The sequence below is a fragment of the Prunus dulcis genome, chromosome 5 (assembly GCF_902201215.1).
Source record: "Prunus dulcis chromosome 5, ALMONDv2, whole genome shotgun sequence".
In the NCBI taxonomy this organism is placed as follows: Eukaryota; Viridiplantae; Streptophyta; class Magnoliopsida; order Rosales; family Rosaceae; genus Prunus; species Prunus dulcis.
The window spans coordinates 5,939,392-5,963,253 of record NC_047654.1 but is presented as its reverse complement, the minus strand read 5'-3'; the positions used below and the strand labels follow the sequence as shown (position 1 = coordinate 5,963,253).

At 37.6% G+C, this 23,862-nt stretch overlaps 1 protein-coding gene across 33 annotated transcripts; it reads right to left on the bottom strand.

Moving 5' to 3' along the window:
- Positions 1 to 421: 421 nt before the first annotated feature.
- LOC117627584 lies at positions 422 to 23,276 on the bottom strand. 33 transcript variants are annotated; one of them, XR_004585789.1, is made up of 12 exons: positions 23,021 to 23,276; positions 21,900 to 22,789; positions 21,701 to 21,785; positions 21,468 to 21,547; positions 20,786 to 20,901; positions 20,624 to 20,687; positions 20,465 to 20,513; positions 20,301 to 20,349; positions 19,614 to 19,673; positions 19,288 to 19,453; positions 1,811 to 1,922; positions 422 to 1,728 (listed from the first exon to the last, which is right to left on the bottom strand). XR_004585789.1 is itself a non-coding variant. In XM_034359736.1 (11 exons), exons 6-11 carry the CDS (start codon positions 20,830 to 20,832, stop codon positions 18,414 to 18,416), a joined length of 450 nt encoding a protein of 149 aa, XP_034215627.1. In that variant the 5' UTR covers positions 20,833 to 20,901; positions 21,468 to 21,547; positions 21,701 to 21,785; positions 21,900 to 21,992; positions 22,668 to 22,789; positions 23,021 to 23,276; the 3' UTR covers positions 18,248 to 18,413. The 33 variants fall into 33 exon arrangements, 8 of the variants coding, with proteins under 8 accessions (XP_034215627.1, XP_034215623.1, XP_034215629.1 ...); XR_004585794.1 differs by lacking the exon at positions 19,288 to 19,453; XR_004585790.1 differs by lacking the exons at positions 422 to 1,728; positions 1,811 to 1,922 and adding an exon at positions 18,248 to 18,574 and having other exon boundaries at positions 20,465 to 20,522.
- Between the last annotated feature and the right edge of the window lie 586 nt (positions 23,277 to 23,862).

Here is a 23,862-nt window from a genome sequence, read left to right as displayed (position 1 = left end):
ATATGTTCATTAAGGGCATTCATTTGGACTGAAAAAAGAAATCAGCACATCGTGGATTTGAATTTCCTTACAATCTCTAAATACAGAGGCTCGAGATTCCTTTTACATTGCTTCCTTTCCTTTGAAGTGAAAGCGATAGAATTATTTTTTTCTGTCACTTTTGGATTTGAAAATTTTCTTTAACAACTTGCTCAATATTGGATTGCTTCCTAATTTGAACATTCATTTATCACATTCTTAATCAATACATAAATTGCATGTACGCATAACATTGCCCTAAACACAAACTTGCAACAATTGCACTCAACTTCATTATCATATTCGTGGAATAGAATTGTAAAATTTAAGCTCTTTGTTTTCGCTCCGATCATCATACCTTTCCCCTTTAAAATATTAAATATAGTATCTCAAATGACGAATCTGTGTGAAATCGTTTATATATATAGTCAGTACAAGATCAACAAATCCATGGCAACTTTAGTAATTCTTCCACCTTCAAGATAAATTCTGTCGTTTGTGCTGGCCTAGAGGTTGTTGCGCCGTTAAGAATTCAAGGCACGTTTTCAGAAGCTTAGGTCCCATCATACACAAGAAGTCTTACTATCTTTCAGGTTATTTTTCAAGCAGGGGAAGATTTACGTAGGTGACTAGTGAACCTTCAAGGATCAGAGGTACCTGACTTCACAAAAGGATCAGAGGTACCTGACCTCTCCCTTCTTGCACATTTTCCAAGTTGTTCTATTCTCCTCCCGTGTAGCAATATTAGCAACAACAGGTTATCTACATATCCGAAATCATAACTGCAAATGATTCTCAATTGACAAAGAGGAAAACCATTTTCTTTTATAACTTTGGTTCTGAAATATATAACAAAATGCAAAGACCTTTGCTTCTGAAAAGGAGCAAAAGTTTGTCAACCAATTCATAGTAAAAAAGAAGAAACTAGTGAACCTAATCAGAGAAATGCTAAGTTGCAAAACCAACTCCAATACTTTAACCACATCATTTAATACTTGAGATTTTCTTCTCATGGATTATGATTAGAGGATTTTCCAATTCTTATCAGCACATACACAAATTTGAAGATAATCAGCATCAAGCAAAAAGCGATTTGAGGTGCTGCTAACTTTAACAAGCAGCCCTCTAACAGTTTCAAGACATAGTTATCGTTGAGTCAAACTAAAACTTACACATTTTTGATTGTTCTGGTTGGTGATGAAATAAGGGGATATGTAGACCCTGTCTAGCTTCATTCCCTCAACAACCTCCAACTCATTGTCCAATGTTTTCCCATCCTGCATAAATTAACATAGTGTGAAGCTTACATGTTTTGGATATCATTTGGGAATAAAAAACTAAAATAAAATTATTTGCCCTCCAATATATTTATGTAAAAATTTCATAAGACCCATACATACCTCACTTTAAAACAACAATAAAAAGAAGCTGTTATCATCCAAATTTTAGCCCTTGCAATTCGGTAACTACATTAATATGCCTATGACAAATCTGCTGACTAGAAATAGACATAGGCAAATAAAGTCACATACCCATCAACACAGCCACTGTCTAGGTCGGGATTGAGATACAAGCCAATAGACGACCACCACCAAATTGCTATTCAATATGTTGGTCAAGGGTACAAATCTATTGACGCTTCTCCAACTTTCTTACTACATGGTTGTTGTTCTTCACCTTCTTAGCGATGGCAACAACAGCATCACCTTCCTATCAAACAAATAACACAAAATGCCATCAAAGACAGTGAAGTTCATTGTGCATGTGTATGTCCAAAAGTGAAGTTCATTACCAGAAAAACTCCTTTATTTCATTTTGCAGGCATCATATTCTTGTTGATCAGTAAAATCAGAGGACTTGAGCTGCTCCGGTGGGACTACCACTGACTCAATTCGCCTTCCTACCTCTAATGAGTACATCAAACACAAGGCTTGATTAATTACAATTCCAATGCAGATCTATTCACAAAAGTTTGAAATTACCCATTATGAAATTAAACATTTGTGAAACATTTTGCATTGTCAGTTTTATCAGATTGAACTATACTTAGTGAAGAAGCAATTTTTGTTTTAAAGTAAGAAAAACCAAAATCCAAAATTGGTCAAACTAATAGCAAAATTAAGCTCCATATCCATCCCATCATCACAATTATCACGATGATAAAAATCAAGCATTACCCACCAAACAAAATCAAATCCACCAAACCAGATCAGCACTTATCAAGAGCCTATTATCCCACTATTGTATTCAAATGAGCTTTTTTTATATCTGAAGAACATTTTGCTTTGCAAAGTTGTGTATTTAAAGAGCCTATTGCTTTGCACTTGAAGTTTTTTATGCCACTTTTCAGCACAGGTCATGCACTTCACTAGGAGCTTTTCTGGAAAATAGTAAAAAGTTCACAATTTTAACTTTTAGCCATATTCTCTCAGTGCACACACAGCCCAATTGTATAGTGCCATCTGCTCTGTACTCCTTTTCATCAATTCATGATTTTGTGCAAGGAAATGCAAAGAAGTAAGAACCCCTTGAACATCATCCATGGCCCGCATTTGAAGTTTTTTTTATGCCATTTGAAATACCCATTTATTTACTTTAACACTAACCAAAGTCATAGATATGAAACCAATCTCAAAACCATATCAGATGACCCAAAACAAAAACCCATCACCCAATCCTTAGCTAGCAGGAATGAAATACCCATTTATTTACTTTAACACTAACCAAAATCATAGATATGAAACCAATCTCAAAACCATATCAGATGACCCAAAATAAAAACCCATCACCCAATCCTTACCTAAAATCACAATCACAATAAAGAAAAACAAATTATGATAATCTGAAGCCCAGATCAAGTCTCTCATCAATTCCAAACCCTAGACTCTAGAGAAACCTCTAAACCAATTTCATACAAACCTATAAACCATAAACCAATTTCAGAGCAACCTCTAAACCCTAAAACCCTAAACCAATTTGGAAGAAACCCCTAAACCAATCCATACACCATAAACCAAATTCACAAAAACCCCAAATTTCTAAGAAAAGGAAGATGAACAATACCTCGTGGATGTGAACCGTGGAGTTAAGCTTCGATGGTTGAGGGTGGAAGATGACTGTGTCGGAGAGAGACAGAGAGTTACACGACAGAGAGAGCTGCGCAAGAGAGCTGAGAGACAAAGAGAGACGGGCTGAAGAGAGAGACAGAGCCAAGAGAGTTGAGAGATAACCCAATTTCTGAAAAAGTGATATGGGTGCAATCATTTTACAATAAAGATGTATTTATAGGTGGTAGTTTTAAAATTTTTGGGGAGGGGTGGTATTTTGACAAAAAATTATAAAATGAGTGGTATTTTGAGCTATTTTCCAAAATTTAAACTCTTTGTTTTCGCTCCGATCATCATACCTTTCCCCTTTAAAATATTAAATCTAGTATCTCAAATGATGAATTTGTGTGAAATCGTTTATATATATAGTCAGTACAAGATCAACAAATCCATGGCAACTTTAGTAATTCTTCCACCTTCAAGATAAATTCTCCTGTTTGAGCTTGCCTGGAGGTTGTTACGCCGTTAAAAATTCAAGGCATGTTTTCAGAAGGTTAGGTCCCATCATACACAAGAAGTCTTACTATCTTTCAGGTTATTTTTGAAGCAGGGGAAGATTTATGTAGGTGACCAGTGAACCTTCAAGGATCAGAGGCACCTGACTTCACAAAAGGAACTAGTAGGTTGATGGATCATTACCCAAAAGATATAACATAATACTATTTTATCTCACATGATTGGTATGTAGTAGTTGGAAAATACTATGGTCGATGAGGACGAGGACGAGGACGACGCCAAGCGGGCTTTCAATAATTCCCGTTCCCTTAACTACCTGAAGCAACAGCTCCCGGTGTCCTGGTCCCACAATCCCCTAACCACCCTCAAGCTCATGATCTGCAACCTCTATGCTGGAAAACGGTACTATTTGGAAGCCTTCGAAACTGCAGCCTCTTGGCTCCACCACAACCACCCCAAGACTCTTGCATGCATGCGACGCCGCCTCTACTGCCCACTCCTTTGGCAGCTTGTATTTACTTGTCAACATTCTGTACGGCCTTCTACTTCTTCCTCCTGAGGAGGCTGCTGCTGAAAAAGTACTTGGCGCCCTTGAAAAAGTACTACAATCATCAAGGCATGTTTAACGCACGAAGGCAGTGTGCGGTTAAGGGGTATTTGGAGGAGGTGAAAGCAGCTGCATCTGTAGCTGCATAGAATTTAAATGGCGGAGACATAAATATAATAAAGCCGGATGCTTTGCTTCCCCATCAGATCATACACTATGTGGAAGATGGAGATCTCGGGGAAGTGGCTGAGTTTCAAGGCCAGGTGCAAAAGCACTGTTAAAATGTAAACTGCCTAGCTAATTTCTGATTAGTTAGTAAGTACTTAGTCAGTTTATATTCAATCCATTTAAGTCATCTGTTAGCTGAGCACCTTGAGCTCATATGCCAAGTGCTGCTTAGGATTGTCTATCTTATTTCAGCGGTTGTAAAGTTTGTAATGCCATGTGTCATATTCATATTGGTTTATCCTTCACAACGGTTAGATTGTATTTGCTGATGTAAGAACACATTTTGAGTATGAATAGAGTCTGCTCTGCTGCAACGAACAAGCAGAGGAGTAGTGGTCATAACCATATTGATTCCTTCTTGCTCAACCCTCTCTCTCTCTCTCTCTCTCTCTCTCTCTCTCTCTCTCTCTCTCTCTCTCTCTCTTTTGCTCTCTAGCTCCCTTGACAATCCAAATCTCAACATGGTATCAGCAGCGAAGGTTGGGATCTGGATAGTGGGCGTTGAAGCTGTGTATGGGTTGAGCTTGGAAATCTGACGAGAAGTTTCTGACTCAGATCATTGATTCTACCTCAGATGGCTGGGTCAGGTGGGAGTGATCTCAGAGCTCCAATATTCAATGGGGACAACTATGAGTTTTGGAAGATTCGAATGAGAACGATTTTCAAATCTCATGGAATATGGGATTTAGTTGAAAAGGAGCTTCAAATTCCAGATTCAAAGGGGAAGAAGGTGGATGATGCTGGGTCATCGGATTCTGAGAAGGAAGCTCTGTTAATGAAGGATGCTAAGGCACTTGGGATTATCCAAGGGGCTGTCTCAGAAGACATTTTCCCTAGGATTTCGAATGAAGAAACCTCAAAGGGTGCATGAGATATTTTACATCAGGAATTTCATGGTGATAAGCAGGTCAGATCCATCAAATTGCAGGGTTTGCGTCGTGATTTTGAGTACACAAGGATGAGGGATGATGAGACCTTGTCTGGATACCTCACTCGCCTACTTGAGCTTGTGAATCAGATGAAGGGATATGGGGAAGACCTATCCAAAGGAAGGTTAGTTCAAAAACTACTTATAAGCTGACTAAGGAGTTTGATCCTGTCTGTTATGTAATTGAACAAACTAAGGATATTGAAACGATTGAGGTGCAAGAGGTGATTGCTGCATTGAGGGGTTTTGCTCAGCGCCTTGATAGACATGCTGAGAGCACCACTGAGAAAGCTTTCAGCAGCATGAGCATAAATAAAAGGGATCTCAGTCAAATTCTGGTTTTGGTAATAATAAATCAAAGAAGAGCTGGAAATCGAAGGGTAAGAAATGGGATTCAAAACCTCAAAATAGTGGCAACCAAGGAGGAAAGCATGAACCAGGGGAAAAATCAGATCAAGCAAAAGGGAAATGCAAGCACTTGTGATAAGCTTCACTATGGAGAATGCTGGTTTAAAGGAAAGCCAAAGTGCTATGGGTGCAATCGTTTTGGGCATCTCATTAAAGACTGTGAACAATCAAATAAGACTGAGAAACTTGCAAACTTGGCTAGTAAGGTAACAGAACCTGCTACTATGTTTTATGCTTGTCATTCAGCTATCTATTGGAAGAAATATGAATGTTTGGTATGTGGACAGTGCTTGTAGTAATCATATGACTGCTCATGAGTCCTTACTTATTGATATAGATAGAAATGTGAACTGTAAAGTTAAGATGGGCACTGGTGATTTAGTACAATCAATAGGCAAAGGTACTTTGGCTATAGATGTGCAAGGTGTTACTAGATACATTAGAGAAGTCATGATTGTACTTGGTTTGGATGAGAATCTGTTGAGCGTAGGACAGATGATAGAACATGGGCATTGGTTGGTGTTTGGTGATAATGTGGTTGACATTTATGAAGATAAGCAGTTGAAAGAGCTGATTGCAAGAGTTCAAATGAAAGGGAACAAATGTTTTCCCTTAGATCTCAAATATGTCAATCCTCCTATGGCAAATAGAGCAACATTTGGAGAACCATCTTGGTTGTGGCACAGAAGATTTGGGCATCTAAACTACATTAGTTTGAGGCTCTTACAGGAGAAAGACATGGTTCAGGGTCTATCTAAGCTACAAGAATCTGAGAAGATTTGCTCGGGTTGTGCTATAGGCAAGAGTCACAGAAGTTCATTTGATAAGGAAATAGCTTGGAGAGCCTCACAACCACTAGAACTGATTCACTCAGATACCTGTGGTCCAATGCAGTCTATCACTCTTGGAGGGAATAGATACTTTCTCACCTTCATTGATGATCACACTAGAATGTGTTGGGTGTTTTTCTTGCAGCATAAGTCTCAAGCATTCAACATATTCAAAAGGTTCAAAAACATGGTTGAGCTGCAAAGTGGTTATCAAATTAAGAAGCTAAGAAGTGATAGAGGTGGAGAATATACATCTTTGGAATTTTCAAAGTTTTGTGAAGAGATGGGATTAGAAAGGCAACTAACTATAGCCTACTCTCCGCAACAGAACAGAGTTGCAGAAAGAAAGAATCGTACTGTGATGGAAATGGCAAGAACAATGATGCATGAGAAGAAAATCCCTTTGAAATTTTGGGCAGAAGCTGTCAATACAGCTGTATACCTGCAAAATAGAAGTCCAACAAGTGCTCTGGATAATACAACTCCATTCGAGAAGTTCAGTGGGAGAAAACCAGGTGTCAAGCACTTGAGAATATTTGGTTCACTGTGCTATATCCATATTCCTTCTCAGAAAAGACACAAGCTAGAAGAAACTGGAATGAAGGGAGTATTTCTCGGATATGGGATTTGTGAGAAAGGGTATAGAGTTTTTAATCTAGAAATTAAAAAGATTGAACTCTCAAGGAGCATTATCTTTGATGAGAAAGCAATGTGGAATTGGGAGTTGAATGAAGAAGTACAAGTGACTATTCCATGGCATGAAGAAGAAAGTTCAAGAATATCAGAAATTGATTCATATTCAAATGAATTACTTCAGTCTGGTCAATCTCCTTAGAGACCACAAGTGGCTAATGATCTGCAAACCACTCTGGAATCAGTTACACATGATTCATCAGTTTCAATCTCTAAAACTTTTGATCATACTCCACAAAAATGGAAGAACTTAAGTGAGGTCTATGCTCAATGTAAGCTGAGCATTATTGAACCAGAAAGTTACCATGAAGCAGCCAAAGATGAAGCTGGGAACAAGGCTATGACTGAAGGGATATCAATGATAGAGAAGAATTCCACTTGGAAATTGGTTGATAGACCAGGCAGCAAACCAATTGTGGGAGTGAAGTGGATATATAAAACTAAACTAAACCTTGATGGCTCCAGTCAAAAACACAAGGCAAGACTTGTAGCCAAGGGTTACACACAAAAACCACGGATTGATTCAATGAAACCTTTGCTCTAGTAGCAAGGTTAGACACTATTAGAACTCTCATTGCACAAGCTGCATAGAAAGGATGGAAATTATGGCAATTGGATGTCAAATCAGCTTTCTTAAATGGTGTTCTTGAAGAGGAACTCTATATGGATCAACCTGAAGGCTTTGTGATTAAAGGAGCTGAGGATAAGGTGTACAGACTAAGGAAAGCTCTCTATGGACTAAAACAGGCTCCAAGGGCCTGGTACAGTGAAATCGACACTTACTTATATAAGTGTGATTTTCACAGAAGTCCAAGTGAAGCAACTCTCTATGTGAGAACCAAGGAAGGTGTGGGGACATTAATTATATCAATCTATGTAGATGACATAGTATATACTGGAAGCAATGATGAAATGGTGAAAGAATTCAAGGCTGAGATGATGTGCAAGTATGAAATGTCTGACTTGGGTTTACTCCATCATTTTCTTGGTATGGGAGTAACACAAACTGAAGGGAGAATTTTCATCCATCAAAAGAAGTATGCACTCACTCTCCTAGATAAGTTTGGACTCAAAGATTGCAAATCAGTGAGCACTCCATTAGTTGCCACTAATAAATTGCAAAGAGAAGATGGAAGTGAAGCAGCAGATGAAAGCTTGTATAGAAAAATTGTAGGAAGCTTGCTATATCTAACTGCAACCAGACCTGATATCATGTTTTCAGCTAGCCTGCTTGCAAGATTCATGCACACTCCTTCTAAGATGCACTATGGGGCAGCCAAAAGAGTTCTAAGGTACATACAAGGCACAATTGATTATGGAATTGAGTATGTGACTGGAAAGTCTGCACTTCTAGTAGGATATTGTGATACTGACTGGAGTGGATTAGAGGAAGATATGAAAAGCACTTCCGGATATGCATTTTCATTTGGAAGTGGTGCATTTTCGTAGGCATCAGTCAAATAACATAGTGTGGCCCTTTCAACAGCAGAAGTAGAGTATGTGAGTGGAGCAGAAGCTACATCACAAGCCATTTGGCTCAGGTTTGTTCTTGAAGACTTTAGGGAAGAACAGACTGCTGCAACAACTGTGTTCTGTGACAACACTTCAGCAATAGCAATGGCTAAAAATCCTGTATTTCATTAAAGGAGCAAGCACATTACGAGGAAGTTCCATTTTATTAGAGAAGCAATCCAAGGAGTGATTGAACTGCTCTACTGCAAAGGAGAAGAGCAAATTGCTGACATCTTCACCAAGGCACTTCCCAAAGACAGGTTCAGCTATTTGAGGAATATGCTTGGAGTGAAATCAGCTAGCACTTTAGAAATGAGTGTTAAAATGTAAACTGCCTAGCTAATTTCTGATTAGTTAGTAAGTACTTAGTCAGTTTATATTCAGTCCATTTAAGTCATCTATTAGCTGAGCACCTTGAGCTCATATGCCAAGTGTAAGGCTTAGGATTGTCTCTCTTATTCACTGGTTGTAAAGCTTTGTAATGCCATGTGTCATATTCACATTGGTTTATCCTTCACAACGGTTAGATTGTATTTGTTAATGTAAGAACACATTTTGAGTATGAATGGAGTCTGCTCTGCTGCAACGAACAAGCAGAGGAGTAGTGGTCATAACCATATTGATTCCTTCTTGCTCAGCCTCTCTCTCTCTCTCTCTCTCTCTCTCTCTCTCTCTCTCTCTCTCTCTCTTTTGCTCTCTAGCTCCCTTGACAATCCAAATCCCAACAAGCACAAGGAGGTAGGCAAGTTCAAAAACTGCTTGGCTATATGTAAGTTCGCTGATGGAATCATGGGTAAAGGAAGCAGAGAACAGTCCGTGAGTTTGGGACTTTTGGTGTCTCAACTGAGTAAAGAGTCGGCATGGAGAGGAAAGGTGGTCAGTTCAGTTCCTCTTTCGCCTGATGGTTCTCAAGCTCAGCAGCATCAGCTTCTTTTGCCTCAGACTCCTCACCTGTATTTCTTACTTGGCGATGATCTTAAGTCCAACTTGTCCTTTTTGAAGAGAACGACTTCGGCATTGTAATGGATTTGGAAAAGATATTTGATTTGATTCTCCAAGTGGCTCTCAAGGAAGATTTGAAGCCAGAGCAGATGATCAAGAAGCTGTTTGTGTTCACCTACTGCATACCCTCAAGATTATATGATAGCTGCGCTTGGGAGACTAAGTATGAGGCCATACAGAGAATGTTTAAGGACATAGGGTATGAGGATGATGTCGTGCCACATATTCTGTTTTGGGATATTGCCAACTGGAATTCGCCATCGATTGATTTGCCTTGTCCAAGGTTGACTCTGTTGCGTGGCTGGTCCAACAATTTGGTCAAGTCCTTCTTGGACAATGGGGGGAATTTTCGCCCGCACCACCATCTCATGGAAGCAGCCATAGCTGACAAAGAGTATCAAACTCTTGCTGTGGTCAACTGACTCACTCTCTCCCACGATATGATCATCCATCATCTCTTGCTTATTATAGTTTGCAGATAGAATTTTAATTAATAAGTAACCAAGTTTATATATATTTTCCTGAGCTTTATCTCTCATAATTAAGCAGCATTTGATATTGAAATAATCATTTTTTTTTAATACCCTTAATTTTATTGTTTCCTAGGTCTTAGCTAGGTAGCTAGTAACATTCTCTGTTTCTACTCTGCTCTGAAAGTGAAAACTAGTGTATATGTGGATGATTGAATACATATCGTTTACTGAAATTAAGCTTATTAAATTTTCACTTCTACTTTTGATATAATCTTTAGTTATGAGGTTTTGTGTTCAAGTTCCTCTTCCTCTAGTATCGCTTGCATAAAAGAAAAAGAACCAAGAAGTATGATATTATTATAAATCTAGAGGAAATTGTAGAGAGGGAATTGAGATATAGAGAAAGTATAGAAACTGATCTCTTCATAGAATGTTTTTGTTCACAGTCAATTACAATGAAGGGAGGAAGTCCACTTATAGGCAAAGTTTCTTGGCTTCCTGTGAATGTGTAATGATGCCTTCCCATAGTACTTTCATCATGATATTCTTCAATCAATTAGGTAGTGAGCTCTATTATTTTGGGATCCATCCTTGACTTTACAACACTCCCCCTTGGAGACCACAAATAGTATGGAATATGTCTCGTTAAAAACCTTGCTAGTAAAAACCCAATGAGACAAAAACTGGTCGAAGGGAAAAAGAGTACATAACCATGTGTAACATAAAAATTATATGAATATTAACACGCGTGCGACACTGCCTCGTTAAAACCTTGCCAGGAAAAACCCAGTGGGATAAAAACCTGAACGAAGGAAAAAAAGTACAGTGTGTGAAGGTCTTTATTGACAGCACGCTCCCCCTGATGCTTGGCAAAATATCTTTTAAGCCATACTGTTGATCATCTTTCTTAATATCATAGTTGACATTGCTTCTGTGAGTCAATCTTGAGCGACACTGCCTCGTTAAAACTTTACCAGGAAAAACCCAGTGGGATAAAAACCTGGATGAAGGAAAAAGAGTACAGTGTATGAATGTCTTTATTAAAATCACGCTCCCCTTGATGAATATCTCCCCCTGAAAACTTCATGACTAGCTTTTTCCAGTAAGCGACCATAGAAATTTTCATAGTATCATTCCAAAGTGGTGGTGATGGAGTTGAGCTCTATCTGGTCCAGTATACTTCTGGAAAAACATTTAAGTGCCCAACGGATAATCCTCAAAACGTGCTTCAATACTTTCTTAGTATAAGCAAAAAAAATCTCATTGGCACAACGCTCGATCGTTAGGTCGAGACAAATATTTCTTAAACTCTTCAGAAGCTTTAATGTGTTGCAAACATATTATAATCAATGTACTCACTGAGGCAATTTATGCACATTAGTATTGAGTACAGATTTTGTGCTTCAGGCACATGTCATTCAGGGACTTGCTTCATGCAATTTCAATCCTTTCAAGGATTTTGTTTAAAGGGATTAAACTTTATGACACATTATATAGCTTTAACCCAACTATTTATACATCTTTAGGGAATCACTTCAGGTGATATGCTCTGTGCATTTAATAACCCTTAAAGATAACATGTTGGTCTCCGTAAATGTGCAATAAGGGGGCACAATTGAATTTGTAAATATGGAGAAAACCTAACATTCCTTGTTTCTGCCAGAAAACATTGTGTCATACAAAGTAGGTATATTCCCTTTTATTCCGAACACCCAAGTATAACTTTCAATATTAACAAATTTTGGGGTTCGTATTGTGGGTTTGTTCTTTCACGTTCATTCTTATCTATAATGGAATTACCTCATTCCATTTTGGCCAATGATATTGTCGACATTTAATAATTGAACGTGGTTCCAATCAACACAGCCCATTGATGATTTGAGTAGCTACTCCAAAATCAAAATTTGTCATTCATCAATTCATGATCCCACCATTCTCATGTGCATGCGCATGCATCAATTATAAGCATTTCTTTGCTTTTTGGGTACCCAAGCCACTTCAGGGGGCTTTTATGATGTGAGAATGTGGATTATAACCTCCAATGGAGCGTTATTTTACAGTAGGGCGTGAATAATCTCCATTTAGGGAGTTGGAACATTTAGAACCCATATATCTGTCATGCTGCAGGCATGCCACAGATTAATACATACATGTCAATTAATTTCTGGGACCTTAACCCATATTATGGGACTTTAACCCATATAATTTGCTACGCATTAGGCGTGCACAATATCAATATTGACATGTTAAAGGATTGTCCTTTTGGGACTTCAATCCATATCATTTGCTACGCAACAGACGTGCATCATATTGATCACTGCTATACCCATATTCTATTCTTATGGGACTTTAATCTGTGCAATGTATTATCAATGTATCCAACTTGCAATTTGTAAAATTTGCATTAATAATTCATGGATACATACAAGCCATTCTTTTGGAACAGACTTATCTCCCCATTTGGTTACCTTTCAAGATAAAATATCAAATAAGTATATAAGCATAAAATAACACAAGTATTGCTTACATCCTTAGGTGGGAGAAACTTTTCTCAAGTATCATTCAAACTTGTATCCGCCCAGCAAATATAATGTAGTGCTTGATGATCTAGTTATATCCTGCAAGAGCAAAAATCACAATTCTTTTGCCTCTGTCAAAACAAATAACCCTCAGAGTTAGGATCACTTCATGGATTCTTTCTTCAGATGTTCATTCTAAAGAAATAAAATCTCTTATGAACAGAGAGTTACAAAAAGAGAAAAAATGCAAAAAAATTGTGATATTGATTGCAAGATAAGGTAAGCAATCAGGGAAGGAAGCTGGTGGGAGCAGACAACCAGCTCAGCAATCAAGGAAGGAAGCTGGTGGGAGCAGACAACAAGCTCTCATTTCTCCTAGTCTAGAAGGACCTCAGGAGATTAGAGCATAAGGTCGCCTTCACAGTTCCCTAATGCAGCGGAAACGCGATCAGGGATAGTCTCGCTTCCTGAATGGATGATCAGAGATAGTCTTGCTTCTCGGGCATATTGAGTGCTTACTAATAAGAAAAACAAGTAGATATCGCATCACTAGGTATGGAGTAAACTGGATGTCTTCTGCAAAGAAAATTTCGTTAGTAACACATTTATACACAAATACAATGAATAGGTAGAACCGGTGAATTTCAAATTAACCATAGGAAAATTGCGAGATTCTCGGGATACTTTTGAAAAAGTAGCTCCGTGAAATCCGTAAAGCAAGATCGGCTTTGAAAATAATACTTGAAAAACGCCGAAAGTGCCGACAGGCATTATCAGAGGCCACGTGAAGTTTTGGACTCTGGGAAAGAAAAAGATAATATGGGGATTCGAGAAGATATTGGGATCCTGGAAATGTTGCCACATTTTCGTCTATAGATATTGCCTTTGCAAAACTTGATTGAGCAACTGCGTTTCAACTCAACTTTGTTTCAACTCAACTTCCTTCATTTTCTGAAACTTTAGTTTTTGTAAGACTTTCTTCAAAACCTTCTTAAAATGGCTTCCTCTTCTTCCTGCCCAAATTATTTCAATTTAAATGATGCTCCCACAACAACCAGTGACGCCAAAGTTTGGCGCCCATCCTTTGTATCCCAAAATCGTCATCTCACAGTTAATGATTCTGTGATGATGAATGATGCTACTGCTGTCATAGTAGCTAGGAATTTCATTATTCCAATGGATGAAATGTTGTTGACAGGGAGGTCTGAGGAAGAGGCTATTGATGACTCAATGGCTTTTAGCATTCAGAGTGCTGCTTCTGCTTCTAACATGGCTGATCGTTTGCGTGCTAGAGCAAACGAGGTTCAGAGGCTAACAACTGAAAATTCGTCTCTTCAAAGAATGCTTCATGAGTCTCAACAGGAGGTTGAGAAACTTAAAGGAGAGAATAATTCCTTGTTGAAACTGGTGAGTTCATACTCTGTTGATACACTGAGAAGGCTAGACATGCTGCAGGTCTCCAATGAAAGAATTTTGGGAGACCACGAGAGGCTCATGGCTAAGCTTAAGAGGCGTCGTCCTCTTCCTTCAGAGGCTTCCAGAACATAATGTAATTTTATAGATTTTACAGGGCCTGCACCTTCATTGCAAGTGGAAAAAATCTATCTGTTATATGCTCCTTTCATGTTATAATAATTGCGCACATTCTTAAACTTACACCTGTGGTTTTTACGTCTTTTCAAAATGACGGTTTGGAACCTTGTGCCTTATAGGTTCAAATAACCACATCGACTTTCCCAAATTTCATATTTCAACGCATGGTAGCCCAGAACTTTTGGCCTGGGCTAAACACAAACTCAGAATTTATTTGCCCTTTTCAAATGGACATGAAATATGAATTGAGTAAAAGCCACGATAATATCTCAATATAGTAGTGGAGAGCATTAACTACTATGTACTCACAGCTTCAAGTTTTAGGATCTCTCATATATTTGGATCCATGGGCTTCCGGCCCAGATATAACAAAATATGTGGGGAGCCTCAATTCATCATTTGATTTTTATACTGATATTATCCATTTCACGGTGTATTCTTAACAACCGAATTCACAAAATATATTTCTTCCTTGAGGTGTCGATTATAACAAAATCGAACTTTATTAAATTCATCATTCTCTTATGCCAAAGAAATATGTGGTGTACCACAATTTGCAATAATACCTCAAGGGTTGTCCATTTAACTGTTGGAACTTTAGGTTCTCAACACTGTTAGATTTTGAACTTCATGCCAAAATCACATATTCTCATGGTATGGACATTCTTACAATTTTATGTACATATTTCGGGACTTCAAACCCTTACATAATTGTCCATATTTTGAGGAACTTCTGGCATCTCATTTAATTGCTCATCCATGAGTTTAAGGAACTGCAGGTTCCATTTTGTATATAGTGACGGTTTTCCCAAAATGGTTAATATTTATGCATACGTCACTATTCATGTGAATAGTACTATTCATCAAGTCATGAATACGTATCTATTCATGTGTACAGTACATCTGCCAGTACAGTTATCATCCATGTGTACGGCACTATGAACCAATACGGTACTGTTACATGATTAAGGAACCCCAGGTCCTTATTTACATGTCAGGGATCAAGGACCCTCAAGTCCAATCACATGTTTACAAATATAGTACCTCAGAGACTGCCAGCTCTCATTTTAATATCATCATCAAGGATCTTCAAGTCCTGATGTAATTGTATGATGAGGATCAAGGAACTTCTGGTCCTGATCTGCATATTGTAAAAACTCATCATACAGCACAATTAATCCATAAAATAAATTGCTGGTAAATAAATTACTGGTATGGACGATAAACCCGCACCATACTTTAAATAAATGTAAATGTACGGTAAAATAAATTCATAAATTAAATTGCTTGCTGTATGGACGTTAATCCCGCATCATACTTTAAATAAAATTAAATGTGCGGTAAAGTAAATTCATAAATTAAATTGCTTGCTGTATGGACGTTAATCCCGCACCATACCTTAAATAAAATTAAATGTGCGGTAAAGTAAATGTGCTTGTATGGGCACTAATTCTGCTCCATACATTTAAATAAAAGTAAAGGCGTGGACGATAAACCCGCACCACCCTTTTAAATAGATATTGTTGTATGGGTAATAAACCTACACCATACAGTAAATAATGTACAGTAAAGTAATTTCATAAAGTATGAGGGTTAATTCCACATCATACTTTAAGTAAAAATAAATTTGTGATATAGTAAACGTGCCTGTATGGGCACTAATTCTACTCCATACATTTAAATAAAATAAACGTGGAAATAAAATCACCACTAAAAAATGTAAGAGATGAAACCATCCATAATATTATATAAATTATTATACTATATGTCCTTATATTAATATATAATAAGAAAAGTAGGAAAAGTAATTAGTGGAATATCACGCATGCTCCAGGCTTTCAAATCAATTGCCTTTATCCTATCCCCAAGCCAATTATTTTCTTATTATTATAATATATTAAACCAAAGTAGCTTTCCAACGTAGTTTTGTACAGGTTTGAATCCATGCCCCTCCTTTTCCACTGCTTCCACTGTATCTGCACCAATTGGCTTATTAAATACTGTAGAGAAATAATAAAGTAATAGAAAGCATAAGGGGCAGAGGGCTTATTGGATTTTTCTTTCTTTCGGTGGGTTTGCTGTTCTCAAAACAGGCGTTGGCACTTCTCTTGGGGTCAGTAGCAGAGAACACAGTGTAAACTAGCACAAAGGTCCCAATAATCTCAGCACCCAACCCAACTCCTTTGCTGTAGCCTTGACTGAGCTCATTGGCTCCACCGCCCACCTCCATTATTGGCTTTTTCCTGTGCACCAACAGAGCCACGGCTCCTCCCATTGACTCTCCCAACAGATACTTTTTTTTTTCTTTGTTCTCTCTGCTTTCACATATGTTTGTGAAGTGGTTGGCACAGTCATCCACTACATCATCAAAGTTTTTGACATAGCCTTCAAGGCCTGTTGATTTTCCATGGCCTTCATAGTCAATCCCATATAAGGCTAACCTTGATCATAGACTGAGCAAAATCCTCAACAAACTTTTTTTTTTTTTTTCGTTCGACGCGTAGAGATCCACAAGCGGCTTCGTCCTCTCGTCCGCCATCAGAGCCTGGTCCGTGCTCAACAAGCCCAGCCCTCTCTGCAAGGTTCGTGACCTGCATGGGCCGATGTCGAAGGTCTTGATGCGGGCAATGGTGTCGAAGCCGTCGCCCGGGAGTTTGACGTTGGTGTCACGGTCGCGCTTCGCTTTGTTGAAGGAGTTGGAGACGATGAGGAGGGAGGCGTCGCAGCCTTCTAGCACACAGTCGTGGAAGAAGAGGCGGAGGACGGCGGCGTCTGTTGTCGGGGTCGCAATTTGCTTATCGGTCACGACTTGCAGAGCTCCGGGAATCCATGGAGGAAGAGCACAACTAGGCCTGTACCGATTGACGCTAGGTGCATGTTTATGCCATTTGTGCTTACCGTTGTGTGCTCAGTTTTCTCCATCTCTGTTGACTCTCTCTTCCCAACAAACTCCAAAGTGAAGCTTCGTTGTTATTGCTTATAACTTTGGCGAGTCTTGATGACGATGTGTCGAAGTGATCAGACGGCGTGGGTCACTTGCGGGCGTTTTTGGAGTGCAGGAAGCGTCGGATTCGATTGAAAAACCGAAGCTTGATGTAAGAATATAACCATATAGGAGAAGCAGAAGAAGAAGTAGCAGTAGAATTAGAATCAGACATGTTTGGTGCTTGAATAAGGGAGACAGAAATACAACAAAGAAATATAGAGAGAGAGAGAGATCACAGTGAACTGGGATTTCTAAAATGAAACAGAGCTTATGTTTTTCTTTGTTTTTGTTTGGCTGAATTTCATCAGAGAATTCAGCTGGTATTGTTAAGGCGAAATTCGTGCTGATAACGTATTATAAATCTAGAGGAAATTGTAGAGAGGGAATTGAGATATAGAGAAAGTATAGAAACTGATATCTTCATAGAATGTTTTTGTTCACAGTCAATTACAATGAAGGGAGGAAGTCCACTTATAGGCAAAGTTTCTTGGCTTCCTGTGAATGTGTAATGATGCCTTCCCACAGTACTTTCATCATGATATTCTTCAATCAATTAGGTAGTGGGCTCTATTATTTTGGGATCCATCCTTGACTTTACAACATATATTATATATTTCTCAGTACTCTTGTTAGTTTTGAAGCAGTATGACTTTAGGTGGATTAGCCATCAGCCTGATTTCATTTACTACAGTAGTTGTTAGCAGTGTATAGTAGTAGTATAAGCTCAATGCTACGCGACACGTCAGCATGATTTCAATTCCAACTTATATGGCTGTCTTCAAACTTGATTTGTTTCATGCTTGTGTTTCTCATGCTATCAACCATGCTAAAGTCTTAATGCAATCCAGGTAATTGCGTAGTAGCAGCATAGAAAATACTAGTGATAAAAATATGACATCGTGAAAAAATATATGAAAGATGATACCATTTATATAGACATGGAGATCTTAATAGTGGCATAATGCTTTATTTGGCAAGTTTATATTACTAAAAATAGACTAATAACATGTTTTATATGCTACTTGTCATGTTAAAATATTGATCATATTTTAATAAACTAAGCAGCAATCAAAACATCAAAATAGCATCAAAATATTAGCAGTTTTAGAATGTTCATTGTTTAAAAGAGTTTGGACCGGTCTTTATATATATATATGCTATTGGGTGGTGGAGGGGGATTTTCTGCCTTGATGTCTGTTGGAATGGGATCTTTCTCTTGATGCCTTTCCTATAGAGGTGGCTTCTGTTCTTTCTTGTCCTTTGCAGGGTTTTAACTATGTTGGTACAAATTTGAAAAATGGCAAGTGTTAGTGTAGATAAATGGATAAATGTGAGCGAATACCAACTATCATCACAAAATTAAGTTAAAAAATCCAACAGGACAAACAACAGTTTAGGTACATCAACCATTCTATTAATCTGATGGGCAAAAGTATAACTCCAATCTATTTAATCAATTGATAACAAACTTAGAACAATTGTGACAATTTATTAAATAGGTATGAGAGAATTAAGCCAAAACACTCTAGATTTAATAGCATCAAATCAGTGGGTGTTTATTGTGTTGCTACAAATTTGGAAACTGGTAAGTGTTAGTGGAGACAAATGGGAAAATTTAGTGAAGACAGTGGCTATTGTTACAGAATTAAGGCCAAGAAATCAATTGCACAAACCACAATTTAAATACGCCAAGCATTTTACGAACGTGGTGGACAAAAGTATAATCTGTCATTGCCACAAATTATTAAATACCTATAACCTAATGAAACCAAAAGAACCAGACTTTAATAGAATCAAACCAAATACCCATAACAGAATCAACCCATGTGCAAGTTTGTTGTACAAAAGAATAGATTATCTATAGACACCTATGGTCAAAACTGATACATGTATTGTCATTTATAGGCTATGCTAATCTAAAGGAGAAGCTATAAAAGCAGAAATAACCTATAAACACCTAAAGGTTATAGAACCCTATTCAACTTACTGATAGCATCAAGGGAAGCCAAGAGGACCTGTCTGGGAACCATGGCAAAGAATGCATTCCCTGCTTGGGATTCAACCAAAAGTCCTATCACTGATTAAATCGTAATTTCAACCCCATCAAGCATAGATTTGCTAAGCTTTGATGCCATCTTTGACAACTACTCTCACTGAATTAGCAAAATAAAGTTGAAAGAACTGATAAGAAAAAATAAATTTTGATGTGTTATAACCATAAAAAACTTAAAAGATATTCAGAGTCTTCAGGGGGAACCTTTCAAATTGATTCAATATGAAATCTAACATAAAAAATCATAAAATAAACCTAACCTCCAACATAAAATACCCATTTCATATGAGATTTCCTTAACTGTTTCTGCTTCATGTCACCTATATACCAAAGAAAAGATATCAAGAGAAATATCATTTTAAGCACAACTATGAAGGAAGAAACACATTCACTGTCCACATCTCAATTCATTATAAGGTATAAAAATAAACCATAAATAATCCTAAAATTAAGGATTTAAAGTAACAAATTTACAATAAAGATTTTAAAAAAAAAGTTAAAACTTAAAATGGAACCAAGTGAAAGCAGAGAAAACTACCAAAGGCTAAGGTGGAGCATAAAGCATTTAAGTTTTTGAGAGGAATGTGCAGAGAAATAGGGTGTAGAAGAAGGTGTGGATATGCTGATAGGTTTTCATAATACTCCCAAAGAAAAAATTAGCCAAAATACAGACGCAAAAAAGAATCTTAATCAATTTCTAGATAATAGAGGTAGTCTTCTTAAAAAGAGAGAAGAATTAAAATTCGGAATTAGAATTCAGATAATGGAGGCAGTGTTCAAACTTTGAACATCTCTACAAAAAAAAAAGGTTTGCAATTTCGCAAACACATGTGAGAGCCCAAAATTCATCTAATGAAACACTAAAGCCAAGAGAAGCCTTTATTCAGCAAAGTGGAGGCTTCAATTTTGAAGAAAAAGAAAACAGAAAGAAAGAAAAAAAAACACACATCTCCAAATCAGCCGGTCATTTCGAGGGGATGCCTCTGACGCAGCCTCCTTCACATTTGCCACCAAAGCCAAACATCAAATACAAAATACGATTCAAATGATCAAAACAAAATTAGAAAAAAGCAAAATAAATGTGATAAAAGAGTGGGTCAAAGGCGGAGACCTTTGGCAACAAATTGGATTAAGCCAGGAGGAGAGTTGAGGAGGAACCACTTCCCCACCTCAAAACAACATTGAATACATTAGACACTGACAAATAATCAAAATGGGTACAAATTTATTAATTAGAAAAAATAGAGTATAAACGGCAGAGAGAACAAACCTCATTAATGGCAAGCACTTGGCCATTGCTCTTCTTGACCTTCTTCAGCTTCCTCAGGAAATACCTAATCCAAACAAATCAATCAATAATATTAAGTTTAACCAAAAATTCACCAATGAACATTTGGGATCACAAAAGCCAAGCTAAGGCTAAGCATTATACCAGAACTTGGACCTGGCGCAAACCTCATTGGTGGCCCAGAGCTTCATTCAGAAAATTCCGGGGTGCTCATCAGATGCTGTAGGGAGCTTCCTCCCAACAACCTGGTACTGGTGGAACTGCAACACAAAAAAGACACTGTTAATTGCAGCTTTACCATTTGACACGCCCTAAGGGAAATATATCACACAAAAACAAATACCGAATTAAATGGAACCTAAGAAACTGTGAAGATAATTTCTAGATATTTGTTTACCAAATTTCATACAACAATCTTCCACTTAAACTGACTGTTTTACAACAATAATAAGAATTTGTATGCATATTACATATGCAATGTTTGGCTAATCCACTTCACCAGTAGCCATACTAATCCACTTCACCAGTAGCCATATATTTAACTAAATAAACTATGTCTAAAACCAAATGGGTATTCTTCAAGAACAAAACCAACCTTCTTGAAGCATACCCATCTAAGTTATAATATGCAGTGGAAAAGAGAATAAAAAGAACCCCCTAGCATCCCAGTACCCTAACATGGAAAAAAAAGTGCATAATTTAGAATTCAATAACAGAAATTGTCTCATTAAATTAAACAGATAATAAACAGTGAATTTAAGGCTGAGATGTAATCGACTTATTGAAAAAAAAAAAAAAAATGAGGATGAGAGAAGGATTGACAAACCTCTTTGCTAGTCCAAATGCAGAACCCTACTTCATTTTTTCTTGTAGCACCTTCAAAGTCAGTCAACATTCTGTGTTGTTCTACAAAAGATATTTACAAACACAGAACGTCATCAAAAACCTTTATTGTAAATTTCTTCAACACAAAAAATCCAGAACCAAAATATTTGACGAAATTCTATTAAAAGAAAAAAAAAACTGAAATTAAAGAGAGGGAGAGATAACATTGTATACCGTAACTTCTGTACACATACACTGGCTCTGTCCCACAACATCAGCAAGGGCAATGGCAAGCCTTTATTCACGCACGAACAGTCCCCTGCCATTACCAATTCAAAAGCATGATCAATCCCACCACAGGGGAGAAATACAATCAAAATTAATAAAAGGGAAAGAAATTGAAATACAGTGGAGGCGATTAAAAGATGCAAACTTTGTTTCTATTTCAAAGTCCACGAATAGATGTAGTTGCACCATTTTGTTTAGTCCTGCAACGCACACAGTCATCAGCTTCACCCAAGCAACTCTGCGTGCCAATTCAAATCCACCATGAACCAATCCATAAGCTCAAACATAGAACCCAATCATATGATAAACCACAAAACAAAATGCTTAATTTTGGTCCAAAAGGAAAATTCAAGGGTATGGTTCTTACCTGAAATGCTTTGGTGAGGTTGCAAAATCACCTTTTTCCTGGCTCAAACCCTTCAACAACCAAAAAACAACGAAAGGAAATTTTCATTGTAATTCCAAGCATAGAAAATAAACTATGCAAGCAATAAAATCCTAGAAAGACGGTGCCTAAACAAATTATACTAATATAATCAATAACAATTTTCCATTTTTTCCTGTAAAGTAAAAAACAGAGAACTTCAAAAACTCATCTGAGAGTTCTCATTTATAATCTCGACCCTCAATTAATCAAATATATATATGCAGAGTCATCCTGAACAAATCGTGTTGCCCATCAAATCATCTGAGAATGAAACGAAAACCCTAACCCTAGAAAATTGATGTTTGTTGAACATGGCTTTCTGCTTATGTTTTATTTTACAACAAACAAAAGAAAACCATGTCCAAGATATTGTAATCACCAACATGCTCAGATATTGTAATCATCTAATCCTATCAATCCAACAACAAATTAACAACCCATTACAGCAGCAAGATCATTACAAATTGTTGAAATTGGCATGCTTACTTTCCCACAACAACAATATTGACTACAACAGATCATCACAGCAGCATAATCAATTTGGTCAAGGAATCAAAGGATTCGACAGTATGCTCAGAAACCCATCAGCAAATCATTAATCCGTTAAACTGGTAGATCGTAATAAATAAATAAATAAAGCATTAGGGATTACCCAAGAACCTGAAATCAAAATAAACAAATAAATGAACCCAAATTCGTAAAAAATAAATAAAAAATACCCTAAAGATAGAACATGGCTCACACCCACGCTCTACAAAGGACGAAAAATCTCCCAGCCAACAATCAAATTCATGAAATGAAGACCAAAAGATCTGTTAAAAAGTTGACGGGATGCATACCTGAAGACAAAGGATGCAAAAATTCGCAAGCAAGAAAGATGGAAGTCTGAGTCGAAGGCTGTAGAAAGGATGGGAAATCTCCCGACCACAAATCTGTGAGACGAAGACTAAAAGTGCGGCTGGATTTGCAGCGCACCTCCCAAACAAAAATCGACGGCCCCCCACGCATGTCTAACAATGAATGCAGATCTTCCATGGCTGCCCCCCAACCAGCTGGTTCGAAACGGACTGAAAATGGGGACTTCTCTGAGCGGACGAAACCCTCTCAACGAAGGAGAAGGGGCAAAAAGGGGAACAGAAGAAGCTGTTTAGTCGAGGGCAGTTTCGTCAATTTACTGTTATGAAGAAAAAACAAAACGAAAACAACAGTAAAATGAGGGGCATTTCCGTCATTATACTGTGCTTAGCTACAGTGTTTAGTTGCATTGGGTTTTAGTATATTTTTTATATAATTCAGATCCTACTTCAGCATTCCAAAGAAAATTACCAAACATCTTCTCAGTTCCAACTCCAAGTAACAGTGCGTCTAAACGAACATAAATATGGGTGGTTGCCAATTAATAGGCCGCCTTTACTGGCTAGTGATTTTCGCGTGGTTGCCTGGAAAGTTCTTTGAAAATCTGAGAACTGAGAAAGAAACTGCAGCTCATGTCGCTGTAGATATTGACATAATTGGGACTTGAAGCACTTGGTAATGGGAAAGGGAGAAAAAAAAAAAACTTAATTAAGAATTCAAATCGACGTGGGGAAGGGGAACGGCAAGACCCACAATCATGGGGTGGACCACAGAGAACTAGGGAGTTTTCCTTTCCTGTTTTCTTCCATCCCACTAAACAAATATC